At 39.0% G+C, this 26,081-nt stretch overlaps 1 protein-coding gene across 2 annotated transcripts; it reads right to left on the reverse strand.

The window, feature by feature from the left end:
- Positions 1–14,755: 14,755 nt before the first annotated feature.
- LOC121193315 lies at positions 14,756–26,039 on the reverse strand. Of its 2 annotated transcripts, XM_041055557.1 has the most exons (11): positions 25,991–26,039; positions 24,958–25,214; positions 19,375–19,590; positions 18,889–19,042; positions 18,641–18,713; positions 17,725–18,112; positions 16,928–17,241; positions 16,660–16,840; positions 16,383–16,552; positions 15,904–16,118; positions 14,756–15,449 (listed from the first exon to the last, which is right to left on the reverse strand). In XM_041055557.1, the coding sequence occupies exons 2-8, from the start codon at positions 25,074–25,076 to the stop codon at positions 16,677–16,679; spliced, it is 1,428 nt and encodes a 475-aa protein (XP_040911491.1). In that variant the 5' UTR covers positions 25,077–25,214; positions 25,991–26,039; the 3' UTR covers positions 14,756–15,449; positions 15,904–16,118; positions 16,383–16,552; positions 16,660–16,676. The 2 variants fall into 2 exon arrangements, with proteins under 2 accessions (XP_040911491.1, XP_040911492.1); XM_041055558.1 differs by lacking the exons at positions 24,958–25,214; positions 25,991–26,039 and adding an exon at positions 20,184–20,214.
- Positions 26,040–26,081: the final 42 nt, after the last annotated feature.

A 26,081-nucleotide genomic window follows, 5' to 3' on the forward strand; every position in this document is an offset into this window, starting at 1 on the left:
GTGAGTGCTGAGCTCTGACATGGAGAAGAGTCATGGACAGTTAGAGATCCTCATCTCACCTCTGAGCTTTGGTCTGGATCTCATGGTCCCCACACAGACTGCTTTTAGGGGGAGGGGCTCCCTCCTCTCTGTCCTCACACTGATTCATGATGCTGAATTCACATCCACATCAGCTCACACACACTTTCTACCTTCATCTGGAGAGAAAACACAAATCATTCATCTGCACATCAACTGAAATCCTCCTCTCCATCATTTGTCCTGTAGAAATATCAGCTGCTCCTCCACTGATTGGCTCCTATTTCCTCTTTCATATCAGTGTCAGTTGAATGCAGTCAGACAGCAGTGTGAGGCAGAGGAAGCTGCCATCAGCTGCTGTACTTCCACTGTCAGTCCACTAGATGGGGTCATGAAGCTGCAGTGAAGTGCAGAGCAGCACACACAGGTGGAACAAGCATTTTTAGCATACTAAGCTCGCTCGCTGGCTCTGTTACAGGGTGTTTTGTTACGTTGTTTTGTTAGTCAACAGCTCCGCCTTGCGGTTAAATCTTGTATGACAGCCAGTAACTGGAGAGACTGCTGTGTATTACAAAGAAAAAAACCGATCTTTGGAAATTTAATAATCCTCCATAATATAATCGCGATTAATAATCGTGTTTTTTTCACCACCCCAGTAAAGTCCGAACTATATGAAGCTGCAACAACAAACCAAAACCAAACCAAACAGCAGAGACACAGATAGACATCAATAAAAACAGCAAATATGTCCTGACAGACAGTTTTTCTGTTTGTACTGTGACCAGCCACAGAGATATAATCACCTATCAGAGCCGCTGAGATGCTTTATTTGGGTCTTTATCCTGTAATTCATTGGGTAGAGTTTGTCCTGATAGGACCAGGAGGCCTCTGACTCTGTGGATGGAGTGTTAACTGTCTCTCTGAAAATCATATAGAGCCTGAAAAACCCTGTCAGTCCCTCTGAGCTCAGTCCCGTAGAGTTCATCTAATGACAGAGAAAGTCAGAGCTGTTCTCCCGCCGCTGTCCGGCCGAGCTCAGACCGCATTTAGCGGCTCAGACTGCGGGAGAGCAGCGGCTCAGGTCCGCCTCCTCCACAGGCTGATTCAGGCAGGAAAAGCTGCCTTCAGTCAGCAGTAAGTGGAGCCACAGACTAACAAAGGCTCCGTGTTCAGCTACTGACCATCAGCTCACTCTGCTTCTACTCTGACTCCACCGCTTCTACTGCAAATATCCACACACATTGTTGGATAATAACGGTCCTCCTCCTGCCTCGTCCCGACTTACAGTGACAACTCAGAGTCTATACAACTAAACACCACAACGCAGTATAAAAAACACAATAAAACACAACTCGAACATCAGATAATTCAGGTAACTACAGTAAGTGTTGACATTTACCTTCAGACAGAGAAAATCATCTGCGTCTCAAACTTCGGTCAAAGTGAAAGTAAACTTTCAGCAACCGTGGGATACAGTGATGGGAATTCCTCAGGGGCGTAGCAAGCTTTTCAGCAGTGTGGGGGATGTGTCCAGCTGTGGCAGTAGCAAACCTCAGTGAATACTGAAAAGTTATACTATGAAATACATGTAAACAATATCGAATTGAAAACGCTACTGTTTTTTAATGTCAACATTTTTCAAATTTAAGCTTTCAACTTCACTTACAGTATTTTTGTTTTTGAAAAAGTCCTCCATCTTCTTCTGTCTTTTTCTTTTCTGCATCTTATGATTCTGTGTGACAAAAAGACAGAGGTAAGCTTGATCATGACATGAGGGCCAGCATGTTAGAGAACAGTTAGTGGATACTGTGTGCTCAGCAGATTACAGTTATGATAGGAAACAGAGCAAAGAAGCAAAAAGCTGTCATGATTGGTAATTATTTACAGCTTCCTTCAACTCCACTCAAAGCCGATGTCATATTTCAAGGAACAACATGAGAGGGAGGGGGAGAGAAGGCAGCAGCAGCACAGACACAGAGCGACTGTAATACAGCGTTTGTGCAAAACTGCAGAAAAAGTGTGGGTGTTTAAACTCCCACATTCCCCACAGGTGCGACGCCCGTGGACTTCCAGGTCTTTTCAGAGAACCAGTTCTTATGGCTCAGCTCACTAAAAAGAGGCGACTCTTTCAGCTCCCAAGTAAAATTGTGTGTAAAATGAATTACTAATGTACAAAACATGCATTAAATCAAACATTTATTATTTATATGTACATGATATCTGTATATTCTCTGTCATCATATTCTCTATCAGTCAGATCTATTTTATAGTAATATTCATATTTAAATCTATATCCTACAATTCTCCATACTGTACATTTACTATCCCTAGTGCCCCTCTAATTTATATTTATTTTTATATTGAGATTGTTACACATACACTGTTTTAAATTATCTTACTGGGAATCTCACAGAGCTGAAACAAAATCTGATTCCACTGCACAACTCCTGTTCTGCAACGACAATTATTTTTGATTCTCATTCTGGTTATATGGCTTATTATATTCAATATGGAACCGAACGCTACAAAAAAATACATTTTAAAGTACAAAAACAAATCCCCATCTCAATCTCTATTTACAGAGAAACAACACAGAGAAGCTTAGAAAATCACACAAGAAAATATAAAACGAAAATGTGTAAAACAAAAATAAAAAATCAGCATCCAGGGAACAGTTTAAGTTCGTCTTTAGTGAAGATTGACATTAAGAAAAAACAAATGCCTCAGATTTGAGGGGTTGATCCTGTGTGTGCTGTGTCTGTAACTCCCCCCTCCCCCTCCTGCTCAGTGTGGACACACAGACGCAACCACACATCATGTAGCTGAACAATCACTTACAGTTTGAACAGAAAAGAAAAAACAAAGCAGGTCTGGCTCCCAGGCAGGAGTCGGTTCCGATTGTTCACTTCACAGATCCTACTCTAAGAGCCGTTTCGTTTGCCACCCACACATCACTGCTTCCTAATACTCACCTTCTTAAAAGTGCTGTCTCATGTCTCAGCAGATGAGGACGGTATGAACGTCAGTGTAGGACAGAGGGCACACGTTGTCATAGTTCCTTCAATTAAACCTCGTGTGGTGTTCATAGAGTACAGAGCACACACACACATGGGTGAGATAAATAAATATACACAGGAATATGGTCCCTGAGCGAACTATTGCACATGTAATGCAGCAGCTGTACCAGAAAAAAAAAGAATTTCAATATGCAAAGTGAAAAGTGTGGGTCAGTGTCCTGTTAGGAGTCTGATAGCCTGTGGAATGAAGGAGTTGTGGAACCCGGTTGTTCTGCTTCTGATGCTGCAGTACCTCTTTCCAGAGGCCAGAAGCGAGAACAGTCTGTGATGTGGGTGTGAGTTGTCTCTGGTGATGTTGTGAGCCCGAGACAGGCAGCGTTTGTGTCCAGTGTCCTGGACCGCAGGCAGAGAGGTCCCGATGATTTTCTCCGCTGTCCTCACCACCCTCTGGAGGCTTTTCCAGTCTGCAGCTGTGCACCACACAGAGATACAGTTTGTGAGTACGCTCTCTATGGTGCTTCTGTAGAAGGTGGTGAGGATGGGAAGGGGTGATCTCCTCATCCTGCGGAGGAAGTGTAAACGCTGCTGAGCTTGTTTCACCAGAGACATGGCGCGTTAAAACACTCAACAGATGTTTAGTTCATCTCAATTACAAGCAATATAAACAACATATATGGTTAATATTTGCTCTTAACTTAAATTAGATCACATTTATGAATTAAAGTGCTGCTCGTTTTTGTTTGTGTTTTAATAAAATATAATTTAAAAAAAAGAAAATCAATTACAATCAAGATGGAAAATCAAGTGGAAAACATTCAACAGATTTACAAATGAAACAAGGACAAGAACAACTCTTGATTTTTCTCAGGGGCTCCTCCATCAGGTTTCCCTGTGTAGACTTGTAAGTTCAGCTGGCCTGTAAGCTCAGCTGGTAGAGCACGAGCCTCAGTCTCTCAGGGTTGTGGGTTTGAACCCCACTCCAGGCGGCCTCCCACCCACAAAACCATTGTGCCATTGTGACAGTCGCCCCTTCGACCTGGGCCTGGACTTGAAAGTTCCAAGCATATGAGGAAGTGACACCACATGACTTGTCAGTTCCAACCATATGAGGAAGTGGAATCACAGGCAGCTGTATATATACACACCATATACTGGGCAGCAACCCCTAAATATGACAACGTGGTAAAGTCAGTCAGGGATAACTGAACAGGATGTTGTGTCACACTCTAACCTCCACTCCTGTGTCTACTACAGTGGTGCTGGATTAACAAAGTCATTAGGATTCATCCTGCTGGGAAGGAAAATGTCTTCACCAAATTCTGTGACAATACATTGAGTAGATGTGAAGATATTTGACTGGACAAACAAACATTGGACCTACTAATGGCAGAGAAAACAGCAGAGTCATCAGGATTGATCCTCTAGAGACTATGAAAGAACAAACTCTGATGGAAATCCATCAGTTTATCTATTTCATTCTGACTGACAGAGCAAGCAACACTGCCAACCCTCCAGCCTCACTGCCAGTGTCAATACCAACCACAGAAGAAGAGATATCACACCTACACCACTATGAGCACAGCTGCACCCACACACACCTGAGGAACAATGAGCCACAGTGGGGACCAAAGGGAAGTGGCTGCCACATGTATTCACTGTATAAAAAAAAATAAGGATGTGAAAAATAAAAAGCAGCAGATGTAAAGTGGAAGTTAGGCTGCACTGTTAAAAACACAACAACCAGGGTGACAATGTGGAAAACATCACAAGGGAAATATGTGATGCAGTGTGAAAATGAAATCGACCAATGACAACATCAGCAGTAAAAGTACACAAGTATTATCAGCAGCCAGAGGATTCAATTCAATTCATTTTATTTATAAAGCTCCTTCCACAATCAAAATTGTCTCAAAGCGCTTTACAGAGACCCAGAGCCTGACCCCAGAGCAAGCACTTAAGGAGACAGTGGCAAGGAAAAACTCTTTTAACAGGAAGAAAACTTGAGCAATGTTAGAGGAACAGCATTCAGATTACAGAACAGAACAGATTACAGAAGTAAGTGGATACTGTGTGCTCAGCAGATTACAGTTATGATAGGAAACAGAGCACAGAAGCAAAAAGCTGTCATGACTGGTAATGATTTACATTACAGTCTGCAGAGAATATTAATCCAACATGTATCTGTAGCAGAGTGGAACATAAAAACATAGTAATGTGTTAGAAATGGATCATTGTAAACAATAAACAGCAGTAGGTGGGTGGAGCCAGGACCACAGACAGAGAACATGCAGCTCCGGAGCCAGAGATACCTGCAGAAAGGTACAGAGACAGAGAGACCAGAGAGAAACAAGCACAGGACTACGGGACAGAGAGGACACAGAGTTAATGACATGGAATAAAGGATGGTTCATTTACCTGAACCAGCCCTACTATGGGCTTTATCCTTAACTGTGACAGTGTCTATAGAAATAATTGTGACAAACTATAGGTTTAGTCATAATAACTAAAACTGTAACTACAACTAATTATTAGCTTTGTCAAACAAAAAGGTTTTAAGCCTAATTTTAAAATTACAGAGTGTGTCTGCTTCCTGAACTCTTATCTTCATATTTACTGCTTGTTAATAGTTTAGTTTTCTCAGCTGCTCATTTATTTATCATTAAGTAGTGTGGCCTAATATAAATGTTGTAGTTTCACCACCAGAGGGAGTTGGTGGTTTGGAGTCGCTCCTGGTCAGCAGACGTCGACATGTGATTGTGTTGCTTCAATGACACATAGACAGGAGCTCATCATTGATAATGCTGCTGTTTGTCCATTTTACAGTTTGATTAAAGCAACATACAACTACCCAGCTCTCTGTGGTTTCTTCAAGAGTGCTACAAATATATTAATGCATATATTAGTAATATATTGAGCCAATGTACACACTTTGTATTGACATATACTTTATAAGCAAAACTATGAAATCATTTTAGGTCAGTTTAACCTTTGATAACGTTGCTGGAGCAGAACGTGACACATGAATGTGGTTAATATTATTAAAGTCAGTCAACAAATGAATTGTCATCTGTCACCAAGTTGAAAGGAGAAAGGACGAGTGAAAATCCCAATATAAATAGCATGAAAACTTAGTGAAGCAAGTTTCCAGACACAGTTCTTAACATGTGCTTTGCCATGTTTCTGATCAAATATGTTTCAGCCTCTTTACCTTGCTCTGACTGACAGGCTTTATGTTGGACCTGTGTAATGAACAAATGTCATGTAAACTGTCTTTTACATGACTGTTAGCTGATCTTACTTCAGTAAAAGTCTGTAGCATTGTCAGCAAAATGTTCTTTAACTATGAAATTAAAAGTAGGTAATGTGAAGGCAGCATTTAAATATTTTATTCAGCTGCATAGAACTGTTTTTAGATCCCAGTGCTTCCACTTTGACTTCCTAGTATCATGTTGTTGAATGTGACAGACATCACTCACCTATACCTCAGGATGAGGCCACTTGAAAGATTATCATTTTAATGATTTTACTGCAATGTCAACATGGCTATATAATAAATGTTTAAAGAACAGTAGTCAGTGATGGCTGACCACTGTTTCAGATCCCTGATTTAAGTAAACATACCAATACAACAATGTAAAAATATCATTGGACATGACATAATCAGATGATTAATACTGAATCAAAGCTGTGGTCTTTAATTCACTGTGGTTAAAAAGAAATGGATTGAACAGTGACAGGTTTTCAAACAGGACAAAACAGGCAAGATTTCAGAATCAAAAGCTGACAGAGAAGATAGAGACATACAGGATCATCTGTAGGTTCACATACAACAAACATTCAGCCTACAGATGCAATTATTTAGATTCTTGCTGCATTTATTTTAAACTCACAGAATCTTTATCAGAACCATGTTTAGTTCCTAAAAGTTCAAAATGACTTTACAGTATATTGTAGTGATTACTTATGATTTAATAAATGAAGTGACTCAGACCACATGTGTAAATGTAAAAGACTATATTAGTTATAAGGTTATTGTGTTTGTCCTCATCCCAGTTCAATCACATGACTGGATTTAAAATTTCATTTGGAAATTTACTGTTTTGATGTAAAATAACTTCAGTGTCTCACTATGAGAGACTCACTCACTCATTCACTCACTGTCGCCACTGAGACAGGAGATAGATACACTTTGAAGGAGTGGAGGTATTTAGAAAGTTTTTTTCTGTGTGTGTGTGTTTGTCCTTTGATGCCTTTGATGTATCAACATTCTACAGCCTGATGTCACAGGCTGCAGTAAGTGGACACACAGCCAGAGACAAGTTCAGAAGTCATACAGGAGCAGAAACAGTTGGACTGGACAGGACTTGCTCATGATTTAGGAAGAAAGAAGCACTCAGATATTTCTGCACAATTATTGACAAGGAAGGGAGGAGCTACTGCTGTTACAAGGACAAGAGGAAACTACAGGAAAGTCCAGATCACCTCCAAGGTTTTCAGTAAGTCAAACCTTTTTTAGTTGATGTCAGTGTTTCAGTTCAGTGGGATGTGTTTGTTAAATTGGCCTGATGTCTAATCACACAAGAACTTCAGCCCAAAGGTTTCAGTACATGTTCATTTTATTTATGCTGATTGTATCTGTGAGTTTTTTTTATTGTCAACTTAGGTTTTGGTTCAAAGCATTATGGTGTGTGTTAAAGGAAAGGTGCCTATGTTTTAAAGTTTGTCTTTTAACTTCAAATGTTCAAAAACATTCACATGCTTTTATGTAAATTGAAATCATTTGTGGTTGTTGCTTTGGATCCTCCTAAATGATGGAGCATAAAATCCACAGTCCATGTCCTGTGTAAAAGGGACTTCCAAAGTTCAAAAGAAGCAAACATGAGGCTTCAGCAGTCTGACTTATATAGTTGAAACAGGCGTCCTCCAAGTCTTTTTTATCATTTATGTTGAAGATCAACCACCAGTGCTTTGCATGTGTAACAGTAGTTTGCCTGCAGCCACAGATCCAGACTCTGCAGCTCTGGAGGTGGAAGTAACTGCAGAGACGAGAAAGCACAACACCATGGGAGAGAGAAGAAGCCAAGTTAGTAACATACATTAATGGGATATGAATGTGTACAGATGGAGAGGGAGAGGAGGAGAGAGGAAATCAGTGCATCATGTGAAGTCTTCCAGCAGTGTAGACCTATAGCAGCATAACTAGTGGCTCATTCAGGAAAGCCTTACTCAGCTCTGACTATAAGGTTCATCAAAAGGGAAAGTTTGAAGCCTCCTCTTAAACATGGAGAGGGCGTCTGCCTCCAAGACCCAAACTAGTAGATGGTTCCACAGTAGAGGAGCCTGATATCTGAGGGCTCTGCCTCCCATTCTCTCTATTGGAGACTTTAGGAACCACAAGTAAACCTGCATTCTGGGAACACAATGTTCCAGGGTAGTAGGGGATGGCTGCACTGCTGCTGTGACCCGGCTTGGTAACACAGCCGGCCATTGCCAACTCTTAACATTCTCCTCTCCTTAGCTGTGTCTTCAGTAGCTAAACTTGTGTATCTATGCTGAAGATTAGAGAGAAAGCTCTGTTCTAAAACGTCTCTCTGTTTTCAGCTCTCAGGACTTTTGCAGCTTCTACCTCAGTCTCTACAGTTTGGACTTTAGTCTCACTCCTGTGCTCTTGTTTGTACTTTGGGATATCAGCCTTATGTCACTGTTTACTGATCAATTACAGCCATATCAGAGCTGTGTTATGTTACTGATAATGCAAACCAAACTTTTCCTGCTTAACTGGGAAAAAGTTGTAGGAATATTCATTGTAGTTATCAGTGAATTTGCAGTGCTTTAGTAGAAGCTCACTATCTCTCTATTACCACAGTTTTAGTTGTTGTTTCTGCAACAGATCAGCTGCTGCACAGAGAATCATTTTGACTCATTTTTCTTTTAGATCTCGTTCAACTTATCTTGTGTTGTTAGACCTTAAATCCACAGAGTCCTGCTGTATGTTGGTCTCTTCTCTGCATCACACTGAGATAACAGTTACACCTGTCACCTGAATCAAGTAGGAAGCTGATGGTGAAAGTTAAAGCTGACACTATATCATCATGTTCTGGGAGTAGAAGCTGTAAAATAACCAGGCTGGATGGAAGGAGGAAGAATTTTTCCCTCCAACATTATTTCATCATTATAAGATAAGATAAGATAAATCTTTATTGTCATTGCACAATCATACTTTGTACAAAAGTACAACGAAATTGAGGTACTGTCCCACATCAGTGCAAAAGAAGACATACAATCACAGTGCAGAATAAAAAAAGTAAAATAGAAAAAGTAGAATAAAATTTTAAAATAAAATAAATATATCCAGTTACTTGTATTTTCTCAGTCTGGGTCCAGAAACAAAACTTTCTTTGTTTACTACAATGACTTTAAGGTGATTCTTCATCAGTTTGTGTTTTAATTGTATTTCTTTTATTTCTCTCTCTTCTGTTGTGGGGCTCCTGTCTCCTGATCTCCTTCATCCTGGATCTTCTTCTTCAGATCCTAAAACAATGACTTATTTTTATGCTGGTGTGAGAGTTTACATGCAAGTGTGTTTGTTAACTGTGAATCACATTGTGGTTAAGTTTGTGTTTGGCAGATTTCCTCCATGTGTTTATGGAAACAGATGAAGGTATCAGGTCATTCCATTATCTGATGATCTCTACCTGTTAAACCATCCAAAGCAGCTCTGCAGTGTTTCCATCTGTGTTCATGTTGCTGTTTGAGGGTTAAGACTTGGTTTCAGGGTTAGAATTGGGTTTTGTTAGAGTTAGGGTAAGGGCTAAAGAATGCATTATGTCAGCAAGTGTCCTCACAAAGATATAAGTACCAGTATGTGTGTGAGTGTGTGTGTGTGTGTTTGTCCTTTGATGCCTTTGATGTATCAACATTCTACAGTCTGATGTCACAGGCTGCAGTAAGTGGACACACAGCCAGAGACAAGTTCAGAAGTCAAACAGGAGCAGAAACAGTTGGACTGGACAGGACTTGCTCATGATTTAGGAAGAAAGAAGCACTCAGATATTTCTGCACAATTATTGACAAGGAAGGGAGGAGCTACTGCTGTTACAAGGACAAGAGGAAACTACAGGAAAGTCCAGATCACCTCCAAGGTTTTCAGTAAGTCAATACATGTTAGTAGTTCATGTCAGTGTCTAGTTTAGAACTTAAGACCCATGACTGCGTCTCCAGATCCACTACCAACCACATCATCAAGTATGCGGATGATACAATGGTAGTGGGCCTCGTCCAAATCAACGATGACAGAGCTTACCAACAGGAGGTGGAGCAGCTGGTGGACTGGTGCAGAAGTAACAGTCTAATCCTCAATGTTGATAAAACGAAAGAGATGATTGTGGACTTCTGGAAGAACAAGCCCTGTCACTCCCCACTGCTAATTGACAACACAGCAGTGGAAGTGGTGGGGAGCACCAAGTTCCTGGGGGTACACCTAACAAACTAACCTGGTCTGATAACACTATGTCTCTGGTAGAATGAGCACAGCAGTGTTTAAACTTCCTCTGCAGGATGAGGAGATCACCCCCTCCCCCCTCCCATCCTCACCACCTTCTACCGAAGCACCATAGAGAGTGTACTCACAAACTGTATCTCTGTGTGGTGCGACAGCTGCAGACTGGAAAAGCCTCCAGAGGGTGGTGAGGACAGCAGAGAAAATCATCAAGGCTTCTTTTCCTTTGGTCCAGGACACTGGACACAAACGCTGCCTGTCTTGGGCTCACAACATCACCAGAGACAACTCACACCCACATCACAGACTGTTCTCCCTTCTGGCCTCTGGAAAGAGGTACCACAACATCAGAAGCAGAACAACCAGGTTCCACAACTCCTTCACTCCATAGGCTATCAGACTCCTGAATGCTCTGTAACTTTTCAACCTATCAACAAGACACTGACTTACATTTTTAAATCATTTGACTTTTTTATATTGTAATACTTATCTGATCAATGATCGTACTTTGTTTTTGTGTTTTGCACATTATTGTACTTGCACATTATTTGTACAGATTGTCCTTCTCTTAGGACTTTCTTTCTTTTTTATCCTTCTCCTAATTCTTTCTTTCTTTCTTTTCTCTTTTTATATTTTTATTATCTTCTGTGGCAAATTCCTTGTATGTGTAACATACCTGGCAATAAAGTTTTCTGATTCTGATTCTGATATGTACAGTTGCTCCATACAATGTGCAATACTTCTCTCAGGGACTATATTCCTCTATTTATATTTATCTCACACCTATTATGTGCAATAATTATAATATATAGGCATATATATTATATATTATGCACTCTGTATTTTCTGTATATACTGTATACCATAACCGTAACTGTTTAGACTTTTATTTGTTGTTAATAACTATATATATAGCTATAACTACATTATGGCATGCCGTTTAGGAAATTATTACACATATATATGGAATGAAAGTCTGAATATATGGAATCAAACTTGAATATATGGAATGAAACTTGAATATGTGGACTGAAACTTGAATATATGGAATGAAAGTCTGAATATGTGGAATGAAAGTCTGAATATGTGGAATGAAAGTCTGAGTATATGGAATGAAAGTCTGAGTATATGGAATGAAAGTCTGAATATATGGAATGAAACTATATATAAACCAAAGGGTAACCTCCTGAATTTTCTGGCTTTTCAAAATGACATCGGGTGAAATAGTACAATATTTTGTTGAGCTGGAATCTTTTATTGCAACAGCTGGTCGTACACCAAACGACATAAACAGTTTCGAAATTATGTCGCGTAACTTGGAGGATCATATTTCGATTATTGCAACATTCTTGGTGCTTATGAGCAATCGTGTCCAACGAAATGTTGCTGAAAAAACATTATGCATCATTCTTGAAGGAATTTACGAGTCTCTTTGGGAGATGTCCGCTGAAGTAACACTTCAAATAGAAGCGCATAGTATGGGCGCACATTCTGTGTCTCAGAGAGGAAGGCCGAGGTAAGTGATGTTAACGGAAAAAACGTGTATGAGGATGGAGTTTGATACATGTTACAATCAAGACATTTCTGACAAAATTATTAATACACTGTATAGATGCGGTGGAAAGTGACTACATTTAGTCAAGCACTGTACTGGAGTACAAATCAAGTAGTATTTGTTCTGCTGCTTTATACTTTTTCCCGTGCTACATTTATCTGACGTTACATTACTTTGCAGATTCAGATTATTAATACAAAATCATAATCAAGAAATACATGTCATTATCAAAAATGCTTTATTCCTCCCCAAGAGGAAATTCACAAGCTACTCAACAGTATGTAAAATAATATGTAAGCTAAAATTAATCTAAATATATTTAAAAGAAATTACCAAGTGCAACATTGAAGTAATGAACACATTAGTACATCAGTAATTGGAATATAATAATATAATCAGTGGTGAACAACCTCAACAATGGTGACGTGAAGGTTGTTCAATCAAATTTTTGCTTGAGCTGAATCGGAATACTTTTAAAAATACTAGATCATTCAGGGTCTACTTTCTTTTTAATGTTAACACAATGCATTTATGGCTGAATATTTAGTAGTAGTTACAGAGTTTTTCAACACAGATTAATACTTTTTTTTTACTTCTCTTTTAAGGCACAACATATCAGCTGTTCAGCTGACTCACATGCGGGATTTAGGATTTAGCTGGATGGCCATTTCTCGAATGCTCTCTGTAAACATTCGAACTCTATACAACTATAGAACACAACTTGGTTTGGTGGACTACGGGAGATCCAGTGGGAAGAGCCCTAAGAGGACGACGGTCAATTCAACGAAGGGTCTACAATGTCTCTGTCCCTAATCAAGTGTGGTATGTGTTGTTTTGTAAATTTGATTAACATTACAGTCATTACCAGCTAGGGAGCTGGTGAATGAAGAGATGTATGGGTTTAGGAGGACCAAAACAAAGTTAAATAAATAAGCCACCGTGGCATGGTCATTATGTAGAGAAAAATTATATCAGCATAATAGTGGGGTAATAAATTGATAATAAAGACAATTAATAAAGTAATAACCATTATTATTATTATTCACTGGGTATATTAGACTGAAAGTCATGTACCAGGGTAATAATCGGACTCACATTTAAGGATGGCAACAATACACAATTAGTAATTGTACATTAATATGTTGGTCACATTAACACTAGGTGGTAGTTTATGTGTGATAACAATGGGTCAGGACTGGAACATGCTTAACTACCAATAGTTTCTATTTCATTTAATAGTAATATCAGATTTAACCAAACATAGATGCATACTGATTATCAGGGAAAAACATGTTTTAGTTTCTATGTAGTCTGGCTCCTTTGTATTAATAAATTATCTCTTTGATGAACTGTTACTCCACTGTTACCATGTTATTACTTCAGTGTGATGTACAGTGCTACCTTATATTCTTGCATATTGAACATTTACCAACAATCTCAGAAGCTGCAACATTTTTATCACAGCACAGCCTAATTGATAAAGAGTAGGACAACAAAGCCAGAAGTAAAATTTTGATGAGAAACCAAATGGTTTATAATAATACTTCTTCTTATTCCAGGCATGTTGACACAAACCACAAGTTGAATCCCTGGGGATTTGTATTCCATGGAGGAGTCGACGGCTACAGCCGCTGCATTACCTACCTGAGATGTTGCACAGACAACAGAGCATCAACTGCCTTGCAACTTTTCCAGGGTGCTGTTAATGTTTTTGGACTCCCTCATCATGTCAGGGGTGATGCTGGTAGTGAAAATATTGAAATTGCACGGTTTATGATTCAGAATCGTGGGCCAAACAGGGCAAGTTTTAAACAGGGTTGTGTCAGCATATTTCAAAGACCTTTTCCTCTTTGTGGAAAATGTTGGAATTTTAGATAGCACAAACCCACTTCACATTAGGTCTCTTTTCCATGTTTACCTTCCAAGAATAAACAGATCTGTGGATGAGTTTGTAAGGCAGTGGAATAACCACAGATTAAGGACAATGGAAAGCAGGTCCCCACTACAACTGTGGACAGTTTGAATGCTCCAACTGCCTCAACATCAAAGATTCAATAATGTGCATGTGCACCGCCCTTATCACCACCAGTGGGACATTGAGTTAGGGCCAATTAACCCCTTGACTGACGATGGAAATCATGGAATAGAGCTTTTTCTTACAGCATGTAACCTGCTTCAAAGATAAGAGTTACTTAGTTAAGTAGCTGTGTTGCTGTTCATCATTCTAGACATTATTGTGGTGTCAGACAAACAAGCAGTGCGTTACCATGTATAGATAAGTCATTTTGAGAGAATCACAAACTGCAATGCTGTTATTTTGTCAAAGACTCAATTTGATTTTGCTTAATACTGGACCAATTTCAAAGATAGTTGTTCCCATCATTCACTTAAACATAAAGAGGACAACAATGGACAAGATGAGTCTACAGGTCATATGACAGAAGATGTATAATACACATTCTTCCCCCCATGAAAACCCATAGTAGTTATCATCATATGAATACATGCTGTGTATTACTGTATTTAACCCTTTTGATGAAGATTACTTCTTTTATAAATGTGTACAGTTTTTTCAATTATCTAATGGAATAATTACATTTAAAGTCTGGGGTGCACATATCCCACCACAATAGATACTAAAAAGACACTAAGCCAGTACACACAAAGTAAGAACACAGAACAGTTTATATATTAGAAAGTCATACCACAACCTTGTGGCTAGGCAACATTTCTAAACAACTACAATGAGACTTTCCTCCTATGCAGCATGTGTTAATGGGAGGTTTAATCATAGTATACAGTGATTCAGCTAAATCTGGCTGTCAATCCGCCCCCAGTTGACAGCACAAACCATAACTGTGGTTATTGTTACGCTTATTATTGTTTATCAACTTAAAAGAGTTCACCAAGTTCACATTAATAAATCCAAAACACAAAACCGTGACTTGAAATATATCTTCAAATGTAAAAAAGAACTTAAGATTGTTTTACTGTATATTTTTCCTGCTGTTCTTGACAGTAATATGTGTATTACAGTAAATTCTTGACTTTTTTGTCTCAAGAAATAACAAAAAAAAAACCAACAACTGTGTAACTCGAGCTCTACAAGCCCTCCACAATATTACCACTCATGCGTTTCCAAATCCTGGTGAATTGCGTATGGCAAAATCCATGTTCGCTTTAAAAGCAGTATATGCTGCATAAACTGGTAAGCAAAGAATATTTTCGCAAGTATTAGCCACTGGAAATCGTGAGTGGGTGATGAACTCGAGCTTTGGCTTTGGCGAGAAACCCAATGCAGGAATGCTGTCACATCCAGAGAAGAAAACAAGAATATCCTCCAGAGAGACATCGTTTTCAACTGTAAAACATAAGAGAGTAACACAACTAAATTATGTATACACCTACTGGTATTCATAGAGTAATTAAGTATTATACAACTGGAGTGATGCAAAAGTAAAGTAAGAAGGATGAGTAGTTAATTCCATTAATGGTTATTGAAGTTACACTGGGATTTGTAAACATTGACCATAATGGCGTAGACAAAGTTAACAAGAATCTAATAAAGATTTTAGAAGCAATAATTAGCAGCAAAAAAATATACCAATAAGTTGGTAACATTATTTGTCTGCAACAGCCATAACAACCAATATATGGTGGTAGCTTTATATAAATTTATGGTATGCATTACAACGTGGAGAGGTCAAATTCTGTTTATTAATTTGTAATACTATAAATAATACAATTTTAATTGCTAACAATAGTTAGCAATTAAAAGTCTCATACTGAAACACTGTGCCAAATGCCAAACTTACTTTCAGCATCCTGCAGATAGTCTTGCCAGAAAGCCAGGGTCCGGCACTGTTCTTGGAATGCATTACTCCCTCTTTCGGAGTAGATGATCTGGAAGAGATTCTCTACATCAGATGCTGTTAATCCCTTTTCACTCTTCACAAAAAGGCCCTTTGTTTGTAGTGGGTATCTCTGGAGAGCATCTAGGACACCTAGAGACGTTAACCCAGCTCTGAACCTAGTAAAAAAGAAACAATGTAAAAAGGAAACAAATGGTAATGTGCAATTTAGGTTTTTTAGGTTTTAGATTTTTTTTTACACATTTAATGTGGTGAGGTCCCTAATGAATTCCAGAAAAAAGTCGATTATACTTTCACTTGTTGGTGCACTATGGAACTCTGTATCCATCATTCAAATTTTTTTGATACTGTGGAAAATAGTTTGTACAACAACAACTCAAAAGCTATTTTTTCTGCATTTTACCAACATAAACCAAACATACCTTTCAAAAGCTGCACGGGTCCGCTGGAGGACATACCAGTGAGCCAAGTCCAAAGCAGTCTCTTGCTTGTTTTCCAGTGTTATACGAACATTGTGACCAGCAAGACTAATCAAGCTGGCAGCCTGCGCAACTGCATCTTGCAGCTGAGATTCAGTCTCAGCCTGTAAGATCTAAAAATGTTAAATAACATTGGGGTATGAAGATAGTATTTATTGACTATTATACTATTCTGAATTAAGTTATACAACAGTTAATTTTACTGTTTAAATATGCTCACCGACTGCACCTGTGACCTTATTTCTTCATCATGAATATGTTCAATTTTAACTTTGACACTGTCAGGACCTTTTTGAAGACAGTCATACAAGAGCTCAGACAGGAAACATGGACTTTGCCCCCATGGGCAAGTGACATTGCCATGATCTGGCCAGCATAGAAGTATCCATTGTCTTTCATTGCTATCAAATAAAAATTAACAACTGGTTACATCAAAAACAATTATGTCACAATATCACCCATTTGTGTGAATATGTTTAATCGTGTACCTTTGGAGTTGCATGTGAGGACTTTAGCATTAGATGGACCCTCAAAGATGCCAAGTTTGTCCTTGATCTCATCTAGGCAGAGTCGAAAAAACTCCCGAGTAGGCCCTCCATTGTCCACGGCACCCTCAGATATTCCATAGTCATCAGTGAACTTAACATCTACCTTCTTCTCAGGTGAAAAATTGGATCTGCACATGGCTCTGGACGCTCCATCCCACACATTTCTTCTTATGATATTGAAGCGTACAGTGCTGTCATTATTTACTCGAGAGGCAATCTGCTCCATTATTCTCTCTAAAGTCATCTTTAAATCACTGAAACAGTAACGCAATATGGTTAGTGTCAATGGATATCAGATAAAGACCAAAAAATCACTACTGTGCATTCATAAATACATTTCTGCCCCATTTACATTGCAACTTGTTAAATCTTCTTGCTACTAGTCTAGACAATACATTCCATTACAATTTAAGATCCGGGTCATCAGAGACATTCTTCCTCAAACAGCTCAAGGTATGTACTACAAAATAAAAACAGCAATATTTTAATGGATATTAAGGTACACATATATGATTTTGACATAGAGAATTGCATTGCCACGAGACTAAGACCATGCTCGCTGGTCTAATAACTGCAATGTTCTTGAATGGATGGCATTGAATGGACAGTAAGTGTGTAAAAATAGGGGCACTATCATTTAGTATGAAATAAATATATTTTTACACACAAATTGCACTTTAAATAAGGCCCACACCTTAAAAACTGTATGAAAAGACAAAAATGAACAAAACATGGACCTGTAGGTTGTGCTGGAAGAACTACTGCCAGATGTGTTGCGTTGGGTGGGATCATGGGACACACCAGGGGTATTCTTAGCAGAAAAGCAATGCTGTTCACCACTAGCATTGACAGTGGGATCAATAAGCAAGCCATGGCTATTCCCACTGGAGATGGCAGAAGTTCCACTGGACAGCGTGAGAGTTTCATCAATAGTGATGACAGGAGCGCTAGTGGACGTGGTGGTGGTGTCTGAGATTGAAGGGGCACTGGTGCAAATATCTTGGGTAGCAACACACCAGATAATTTGATCACCATTCTTGATGGAAGGTCCTGAAAAGGACTGGGCCTCAACAGTGGTGATAGCTGAGACAACCTCTTTGGAGATGTCACCTACACTACCAATGACTGCAAGAATGTGAAAAAATAGTCAATTAACATTAACTCTTGAGTAACATTTAAATGAAAGTGAGCATCAGAACACATTAAGTGGTGGTAGATATACATTTTCTACACAAAATATTACTTAAAATAATCTAATTGTGAAAAAACAAAAACCTTTCACAATCTGGCTCTCTGTTCCTACTTTCAGCCACACCCCCACCTCAAACCACTGACTGCCACACCCAACTGCACAACTTCCCTTATGAGCCCTGCAGTTACCTAACCCTCCTTGTCCACCTGTTTCCACTTAACTGGCACTTTCCCACCGTCAATTCATTGATGTTACAATGATGGTTTCATACCTTGTGTCACGCTTTGGAGAAGCCACCTGAACCCTAACCTTGACCTGTATCTACCTGTCTACCTGAACTGGCCCATAAGTCTTCTTTATCATTGAAGCCTCTTATAACATTTGATTCCTATCTCTATTATCCTGCTCAACTAATCATGACCAGCATCATTTTAATGTTGTTTGTAGATAAAAATATTTACCAGATTTGTCACTGTCCAATGCTTGAGCAAAATCATGGCTCTGTGCATGGCTACTGTCTCCATCAGAAGATGACTGTCAATTAAAACAGATAAACACAACAAACTTTATGGATCAAATACACTATACTAATAAGAAAACTACGTTCATATTATGTCAGAGCATAGTACAAGTAATAATGTAAAACATCCAGTGTAAAATATAGTATTTCTAGTACCAGTAATATACAATATCTTCATGCACTACTTACAGAATCTTTTTCCTCACTTAAAATGACTTTGTCAGGCCTGACATAAATGGACTTCTGATGAAACAGTTTTTTCAAAAGGCTTCCACTCAAAGTCTGATTGGAGGTGAGGGATGGTTCAAGTAGTTTGTTGTGACAAGGCATCAAGATCTGTAACCTTAAGGTATGAAACACACATATGAAACCGGTTAAAGGTAAAAGAATGCAATACAGTACATAGAAAGGTTTTAGTTTCAATGTGTAATATGTGCACACAGAAATTTACATTCTGTCATTTTGCAAGTCAACACAACTTTAAAAGAATTGTTACTAGATATTTACAACCACAATGTATTGACCAAAGTCAAAATTGTTTGTGTCCAAGCTTGTTAGAAATAGGCAGCAGCAATATGGAATGTAAAAATTAATTTGAAAAACATATTTTAAAATTAATCTTTCATACTACAATAGGACATAATTGCAAAAACTATAGACTGATCAAAAGCTTACCTGCATCCATCCACTATTGGCTGGAAGGCCTCCGTTATTGCCTGCATTACTCTGCCAGAATCCCAGTGACAGCCAAATTCCAAGGCAGATTTTATATGTCCATTTTCAAAAAGCCAAGCTTTGCTGGCTCGCCTTGGTACATTTGTAGATGTATGGTCTGGCAGGAGAATTACTTCTTTGGTGAAAGACTGAGCCACTGGATTACTTGCCTGAAACCTTAGAAACATTAAAGAAAAACTAATTGTATTCAATTACATTAAACATTGTAAAAACAGGTACTATATTACACATTTACATACAATAAACATATGGCCTACTGTATATTGACTTAATTTTGATTGATTACATTAACATTTGTTTACCATAGTACATTATTAAATTGTGTAACGTCATAACTTACTGCAATGTTATTGAAAATAAAACATGATTGATAAAACAATGTTTTGCACTAATGCAAATCATTAATTTGAAAGATATTATCTTAGTGCGTGACGTAGGCAATACTTTAAAACGCTACTAATATTAAATCAGGCTAACCTTCAGGCTAACGCAACAATCTTTAAGACATCAAAGTCGCACAATAACCTATCGCAGTAACGTTAAAATTGCCGTTTTTGTTAATGGAGTCTGGTGGCCTTGAATTCAATTTTCAATTCAATTCAATTCAATTTTATTTATATAGCGCCTTCCACAATCAAAATTGTCTCAAAGCGCTTTACAGAGACCCAGAGCCTGACCCCAGAGCAAGCACTTAAGGCGACAGCGGCAAGGAAAACTCCCTTTTAACAGGAAGAAAACTTGAGCAGAACCTGGCTCAGATGGGGGACCCTCCTGCCGATGGCCGGGCTGGGTGAAAGGAGGAAAAGGAGGAAGACAGGACAGCTAGGAATGGAGGAGAGGGGGAGAAAGACATGCAGCATAATACAGACAATGTGGGTCAGTATTTGCATTACAGTTAGTAAACAGTTATTTGATAATGTGTGCTCAGCAGATTAGAATTATGAAACAGAGCACGGAGGCAAAAAGCTGTCATGACTGGTAATTATTTACATTGCAGTTTGCAAAGAATATTAATCAAATATTTATCTGTAGCAGAATGGAACATTAAAACATGTTAGAAATAGATCATTGTAAACAATAAACAGCAGCAGGTGGGTGGAGCCAGGACCATAGGACATGCAGCTCCGGAGCCAGAGGTACCTGCAGAAAGGTACAGAGAAAGAGAGACCAGAGAGAAACAAACACAGGACTACGGGACATAGAGGACACAGAGTTAATGACATGTAATAAAGGCTAATAAATTTGAGAGTGGATCTGAGGAGAGAAAGAGAAAGAAGAAGAAGTGCGCAGTACATCAAGGGATGTCCCCCAGCAGCCTAGGCCTATAGCAGCATAACTAGGGGATGAATTCAGTTGCCTGAGCCAGCCCTACTAAGGGCTATATCCTTAACTGTAACATTGTCTATAGAGATAATTGTGACTAACTATAAGTTTAATAAATAACTAGGACTGTAACTACAACTAATTATAAGCTTTATCAAACAAGAAGGTTTTAAGCTTCGTTTTAAAATTAGAGAGGGTGTCTGCTTCCCGAACCCAAACTGGCAGTTGGTTCCATAGGAGAGGGGCCTGATAGCTAAAGGCTCGGCCTCCCATTCTACTTTTAGAGATTTTGGGAACCATAAGCAAACCTGCATTCTGGGAACGAAGCAGTCTGTTAGGATGATATGGTACTATCAGCTCTTTGAGATATGAAGGAGCCTGGCCATTGAGGGCCTTATATGTAAGGAGAAGGATTTTAAAATCAATTCTGGATTTTACAGGAAGCCAATGAAGAGAAGTTAGTACAGGAGTAATATGATCTCTCTTGCTAATTCCAGTCAGTACTCTTGCTGCAGCATTTTGGATCAGCTGGATGCTCTTTAGAGAGTTAACTGGACATCCTGATAATAGGGAATTACAGTAGTCCAGCCTAGAAGTAACAAAAGCATGGACTAGTTTTTCAGCATCACTCGGCGACAGAATGTTCCTAATCTTACTGATATTGCGCAGGTGAAAGAAGGCGGTCCTGGAGGCTTGTTTTATATGTGAGTTAAAGGATAGATCCTGATCAAAAATAACTCCGAGGTTCCTCACAGTCGTACTGGAGGCTAAATTAATGCCATCCAGAGTAACTATATGATTAGATAAACTGTTTCTGAGGTGTTTGGGACCAAACAAAATAACCTCAGTTTTGTCTGAATTCAGAAGAAGAAAGTTACAGGTCATCCAGGCCTTTATGTCTTTAAGACATGCCTGAAGTATGGCTAACTGATCTGTTTCGTCTGGTTTCATAGATAAATATAGCTGGGTATCATCCGCATAACAATGGAAATTTATTCCATGCTTCCTGATAATATTGCCTAGGGGAAGCATGTATAAGGTGAACAGTATCGGTCCAAGCACAGAACCCTGTGGAACTCCATGACTTACTCTGGTATATATGGAGGGATCATCATTAACATGAACAAACTGGTATCTATCTGATAGATATGATTTAAACCAGCCTAGTGCTGTTCCTTTAATCCCAATAACATGTTCCAATCTTTCCAATAGGATACCATGATCAATGGTGTCAAATGCAGCACTAAGATCTAGCAGGACAAGTATAGAGACGAGTCCATTATCTGATGCTATAAGAAGGTCGTTGGTAACTTTCACCAGTGCTGTCTCTGTGCTATGATGAACTCTAAATCCTGACTGAAAAACTTCAAACAAACCGTTCCTATGTAGATGATCACACAACTGAGATGCAACAGCCTTTTCAAGAATTTTAGAATTAAAGGGGAGATTGGATATAGGTCTGTAGTTTGCCAGAATGTCAGAGTCCAGAGAAGGCTTTTTAAGTAAAGGTTTGATAACTGCAACCTTAAAAGCCTGTGGAACATATCCTGTAACCAACGAGAGATTTATTTGATCTAATATGTGAGTGCCAATCAAAGGCATCACCTCTTTAAGAAGCCTGGTCGGGATAGAATCCAAAAGACATGTTGATGATTTAGATTTAGAAATTATTGAAGTCAATTCAGCTAGATCTATGGGAGAGAAACAGTCTAACGGCAAATCAGGACTGGAAGATGTTTCTAAAGATGCTGTTCTGGACATACCTACATCATTAACAGTTGTAGGCAGGATGAGATGGATTCTGTCTCTAATGTCTACTATTTTGTTGCTAAAGAAGCTCATAAAGTCATTACTAGTGAGAGCTAGAGGGATGGATGGTACAACAGAGCTATGGCTCTTTGTCAGCCTGGCTACAGTGCTGAAAAGAAACCTGGGGTTGTTCTTGTTTTCCTCTATTAATGATGAGTAATAGGCAGTTCTTGCCTTACGGAGGGCTTTTTTATACATTATAAAGCTATCTTTCCAGGCTAGGCGGAATTCCTCTAAGTTAGTGGATAACCATTTCCTTTCCAGCTTTCGTGATATCTGCTTTAAAGTACGTATTTGTGAATTGTACCATGGAGCTAGCTTCCTCTGATTACTGACCTTCTTTTTCAAAGGGGCAACAGAGTCGAGGGTTGAACGCAATGAAGCAGCAGTATTATCAACTAGATAGTCTATATCTGCTGGAGTAACGTTTAGGTCATTGTCCTCTGTAAAACTGGCACATGGCAGTGGAGATAATAAAGATGGAATAGCTTCCTTATATTTAATAACAGCATTATCAGACAGAAATCTACAGTAGTTAATTTTTTTCTCAGATGCTGTGCAGTTCATTATTGTAAATTCAAATGTTACTAAAGAATGATCAGATAAAACAGGGTTCTGAGGGAATACTGTCAAATATTCAGCTTCTATGCCATAGGTTAGTACAAGATCAAGGGTGTGATTGAAACAGTGAGTTGGTTTGTTAACATTTTGCAAAAAGCCAATTGAGTCTAATACTGAATAGAAAGCAGTCTTAAGGCTGTCATTGTGGGTATCGACATGAATATTAAAGTCGCCCACTATAATTACTCTATCCGTACTAAGCACTAAATCAGATAAAAATTCAGTGAATTCAGACAAAAACTCAGAGTAAGCAGCAGGTGGACGATACACCACAGCAAATAGTACTGGTTTTTCTGTCTTCCAGTTTGGATGTGAGAGGCTGAGGATAAGGCTTTCAAATGTACTATATTTCGGCTTAGGTCTAGGATTAATTAATAAACTTGAGTGGTAGATTGCTGCCACTCCTCCTCCTCGGCCTGTGCCTCGAGGAATGTGATAATTAATATGACTAGCAGGGGTTGACTCATTTAGACTGACATACTCTTCCTCCTGTAGCCAGGTCTCAGTAAGACAGAATAAATCAATCTGCTGATCCATTATCAAATCATTCACTAACAGAGACTTAGACAAGAGAGATCTAATGTTTAATAGCCCACATCTGATTGTGGTGTTTTTAGGTTCAGATGCTTTTGTAGTACAAATTTTTTTGAGGTTTTTATGAATAACACCTCTTGCATTTTTTAATTTATGCACTTTTTGTTGACGGGGAGCAGACACAGTCTCTATAGGATAAAGGGAATCGTTAGAATGGTAGGAATAATAAGAATCATGAGAATCATGGGTGGGTGACAGCTCTAGAGAAACTGCAGAGAAGCGTGTAGGACTGCAACTCTGCCTCCTGGTCTCAACTCTGGGTTGTCATGACTTAGGTTTTCTAATGAAATCTGTCATATTTCTAGATATGAGAGCTGCACCATCCAAAGTGGGATGGATGCCGTCTCTCCTAATCAGACCAGGTTTTCCCCAAAAAGTTTTCCAGTTATCAATGAAGGCCACGTCGTTTGCTGGACACCACCTAGACAGCCAGCGACGGAATGAAGACATACGGCTAAACATGTCATCACTGGTCAAATCGGGCAAGGGTCCAGAGAACACTACGGAGTCCGACATTGTTTTGGCAAAGTTACACACCGACTCCACATTAATTTTAGTGACCTCCGATTGGCGTAATCGGGTGTCATTACCGCCGACGTGAATAACGATCTTACCAAATCTACGTTTATCCTTAGCCAGCAGTTTTAAATACGATTCAACGTCGCCCGCTCTGGCCCCAGGAATGCATTTAACTATGGTCGCTGGAGTCTCTAACTTCACATTTCGCAAAATGGAGCTGCCAATAACCAGAGTTTTTTCCTCAGCGGGTGTGTCGCTGATTGGGGAAAATCTGTTTGAAACATGAAGCGGTTGATGGTTAACCACGGGCCTTTGTTTCATGCTATGTTTCCTTCGGACTGCCACCCAGCCGCCCTGGCTTCCCGGCTGCTCGGGAGCTGCCGGGGAACGGCTGACAGGAGCTAACGTAGGACGGCTAGCTGTAGCTAATTTAGGCTGGTCCGCATCAGCTACAGGGGACTGACTAGCTAGCGCTGCTGCGGGGCGATTATCTATGGTGCGGAGCCGAGCCTCTACTTCCCTAAGTCTCGCCTCCAATGCTACAAAAATGCTACATTTATTACACATACCATTATCGCTAAAGGAGGCAGAGGAGTAAGATTATGGCTACTGCTGGAAGGGATATTTAAATTGAAATGCATTCTGTTCTGTTATTACCTCCTGTGTCCTGGGAGCTGTGGGGGGTACCTGTGAGGTTGAAGGTACGAGAACAGCCTGACCGGGGACATTCCCTGCACTCGGTCTTCCACGGTGAAAAATAGAATAAATTTCTTCATCGGTAGAACGGTACTGGATTTGGTTAGCTGTATTTTGACCCGTACATACAGTCGCCAGAGTGTTTATTATCTCCTCATTGTTTAAAAGTGCCGACACCAAATTTCCTGCAGATTCGCTCATGGTGTTCGCTCATTAGCCTGTAATCAAATCGACAAAAAAAAAAAAAAAAACAAAACAAAACATGGCGGCAGTGGCGTCAAACTGTCATTACATATATTCAGACTTTCATTCCATATATTCAAGTTTCATTCCATATATTCAGTTTTATTCCATATATTCAAGTTTCATTCCATATATTCAGACTTTCATTCCATATATTCAAGTTTTATTCCATATATTCAGACTTTCATTCCATATATATGGGTCATTCCGCCAAAAGAGTGCAATTTGCTCGTTGTAACTCTTCAAAATTAAACAAAAACAAAAAAAAATATGTTTAAAAGAATATCAACCACATAAATTGTTTTCCCTTGTGTACAGTGTTTTGTATAGTAATAAAATATAATTTGTATTATATTATTACTTGTGTTTATACATTTAATATACAATGATATGCTGGGGACGGAAATGTTACTCTTTTGGCGGAATCGCCCATATATAAATTCCTAAACGGCATGCCATAATACATACACACACACACACACACACACACACACATATATATATATATATATATGCTATAATAGTAAAACTTTTTTTAAAGGAAATTTCTATCCTTTAAACACACACACACACACACACACACATGAATGTCATCTTTACTCGTCTAAAATTTCCAAGCTGATATTTCACTTTGAGACAACGACTGTTTCAAACCCACAATAAAAAAAACCACAATAACTCAAAGGTCAGAAATCCCAGGTAACAACAGCGAGTGTTGACGAGTTTTAACATTAAAACCGCTGACATTTACCTTCAGATGGAGAAAATCATCTGCGCCAGAAATTTTGGTCAAAGTGAAAGTAAACTGCAAGGCTTTGCCCAGAGAGGTGTGTGTGTGTATG

This window comes from Toxotes jaculatrix, chromosome 14 (assembly GCF_017976425.1).
Source record: "Toxotes jaculatrix isolate fToxJac2 chromosome 14, fToxJac2.pri, whole genome shotgun sequence".
Classification (NCBI taxonomy): domain Eukaryota; kingdom Metazoa; phylum Chordata; class Actinopteri; family Toxotidae; genus Toxotes; species Toxotes jaculatrix.

Bases quoted from the DNA above. Each gene is read 5' to 3' on its own strand.
- LOC121193315 (XM_041055557.1), bottom strand. From the start codon at position 25,076: ATGAAGAAATTTATTCTATTTTTCACCGTGGAAGACCGAGTGCAGGGA. The intron at 19,043-19,374 runs GTAAGCTTTTGA...TCATACCTTAAG, and splicing joins CCAATAGTGGATGGATGCAG to GTTACAGATCTTGATGCCTT. The intron at 18,113-18,640 runs GTAAATATTTTT...ACATTCTTGCAG, and splicing joins ATTGGACAGTGACAAATCTG to TCATTGGTAGTGTAGGTGAC.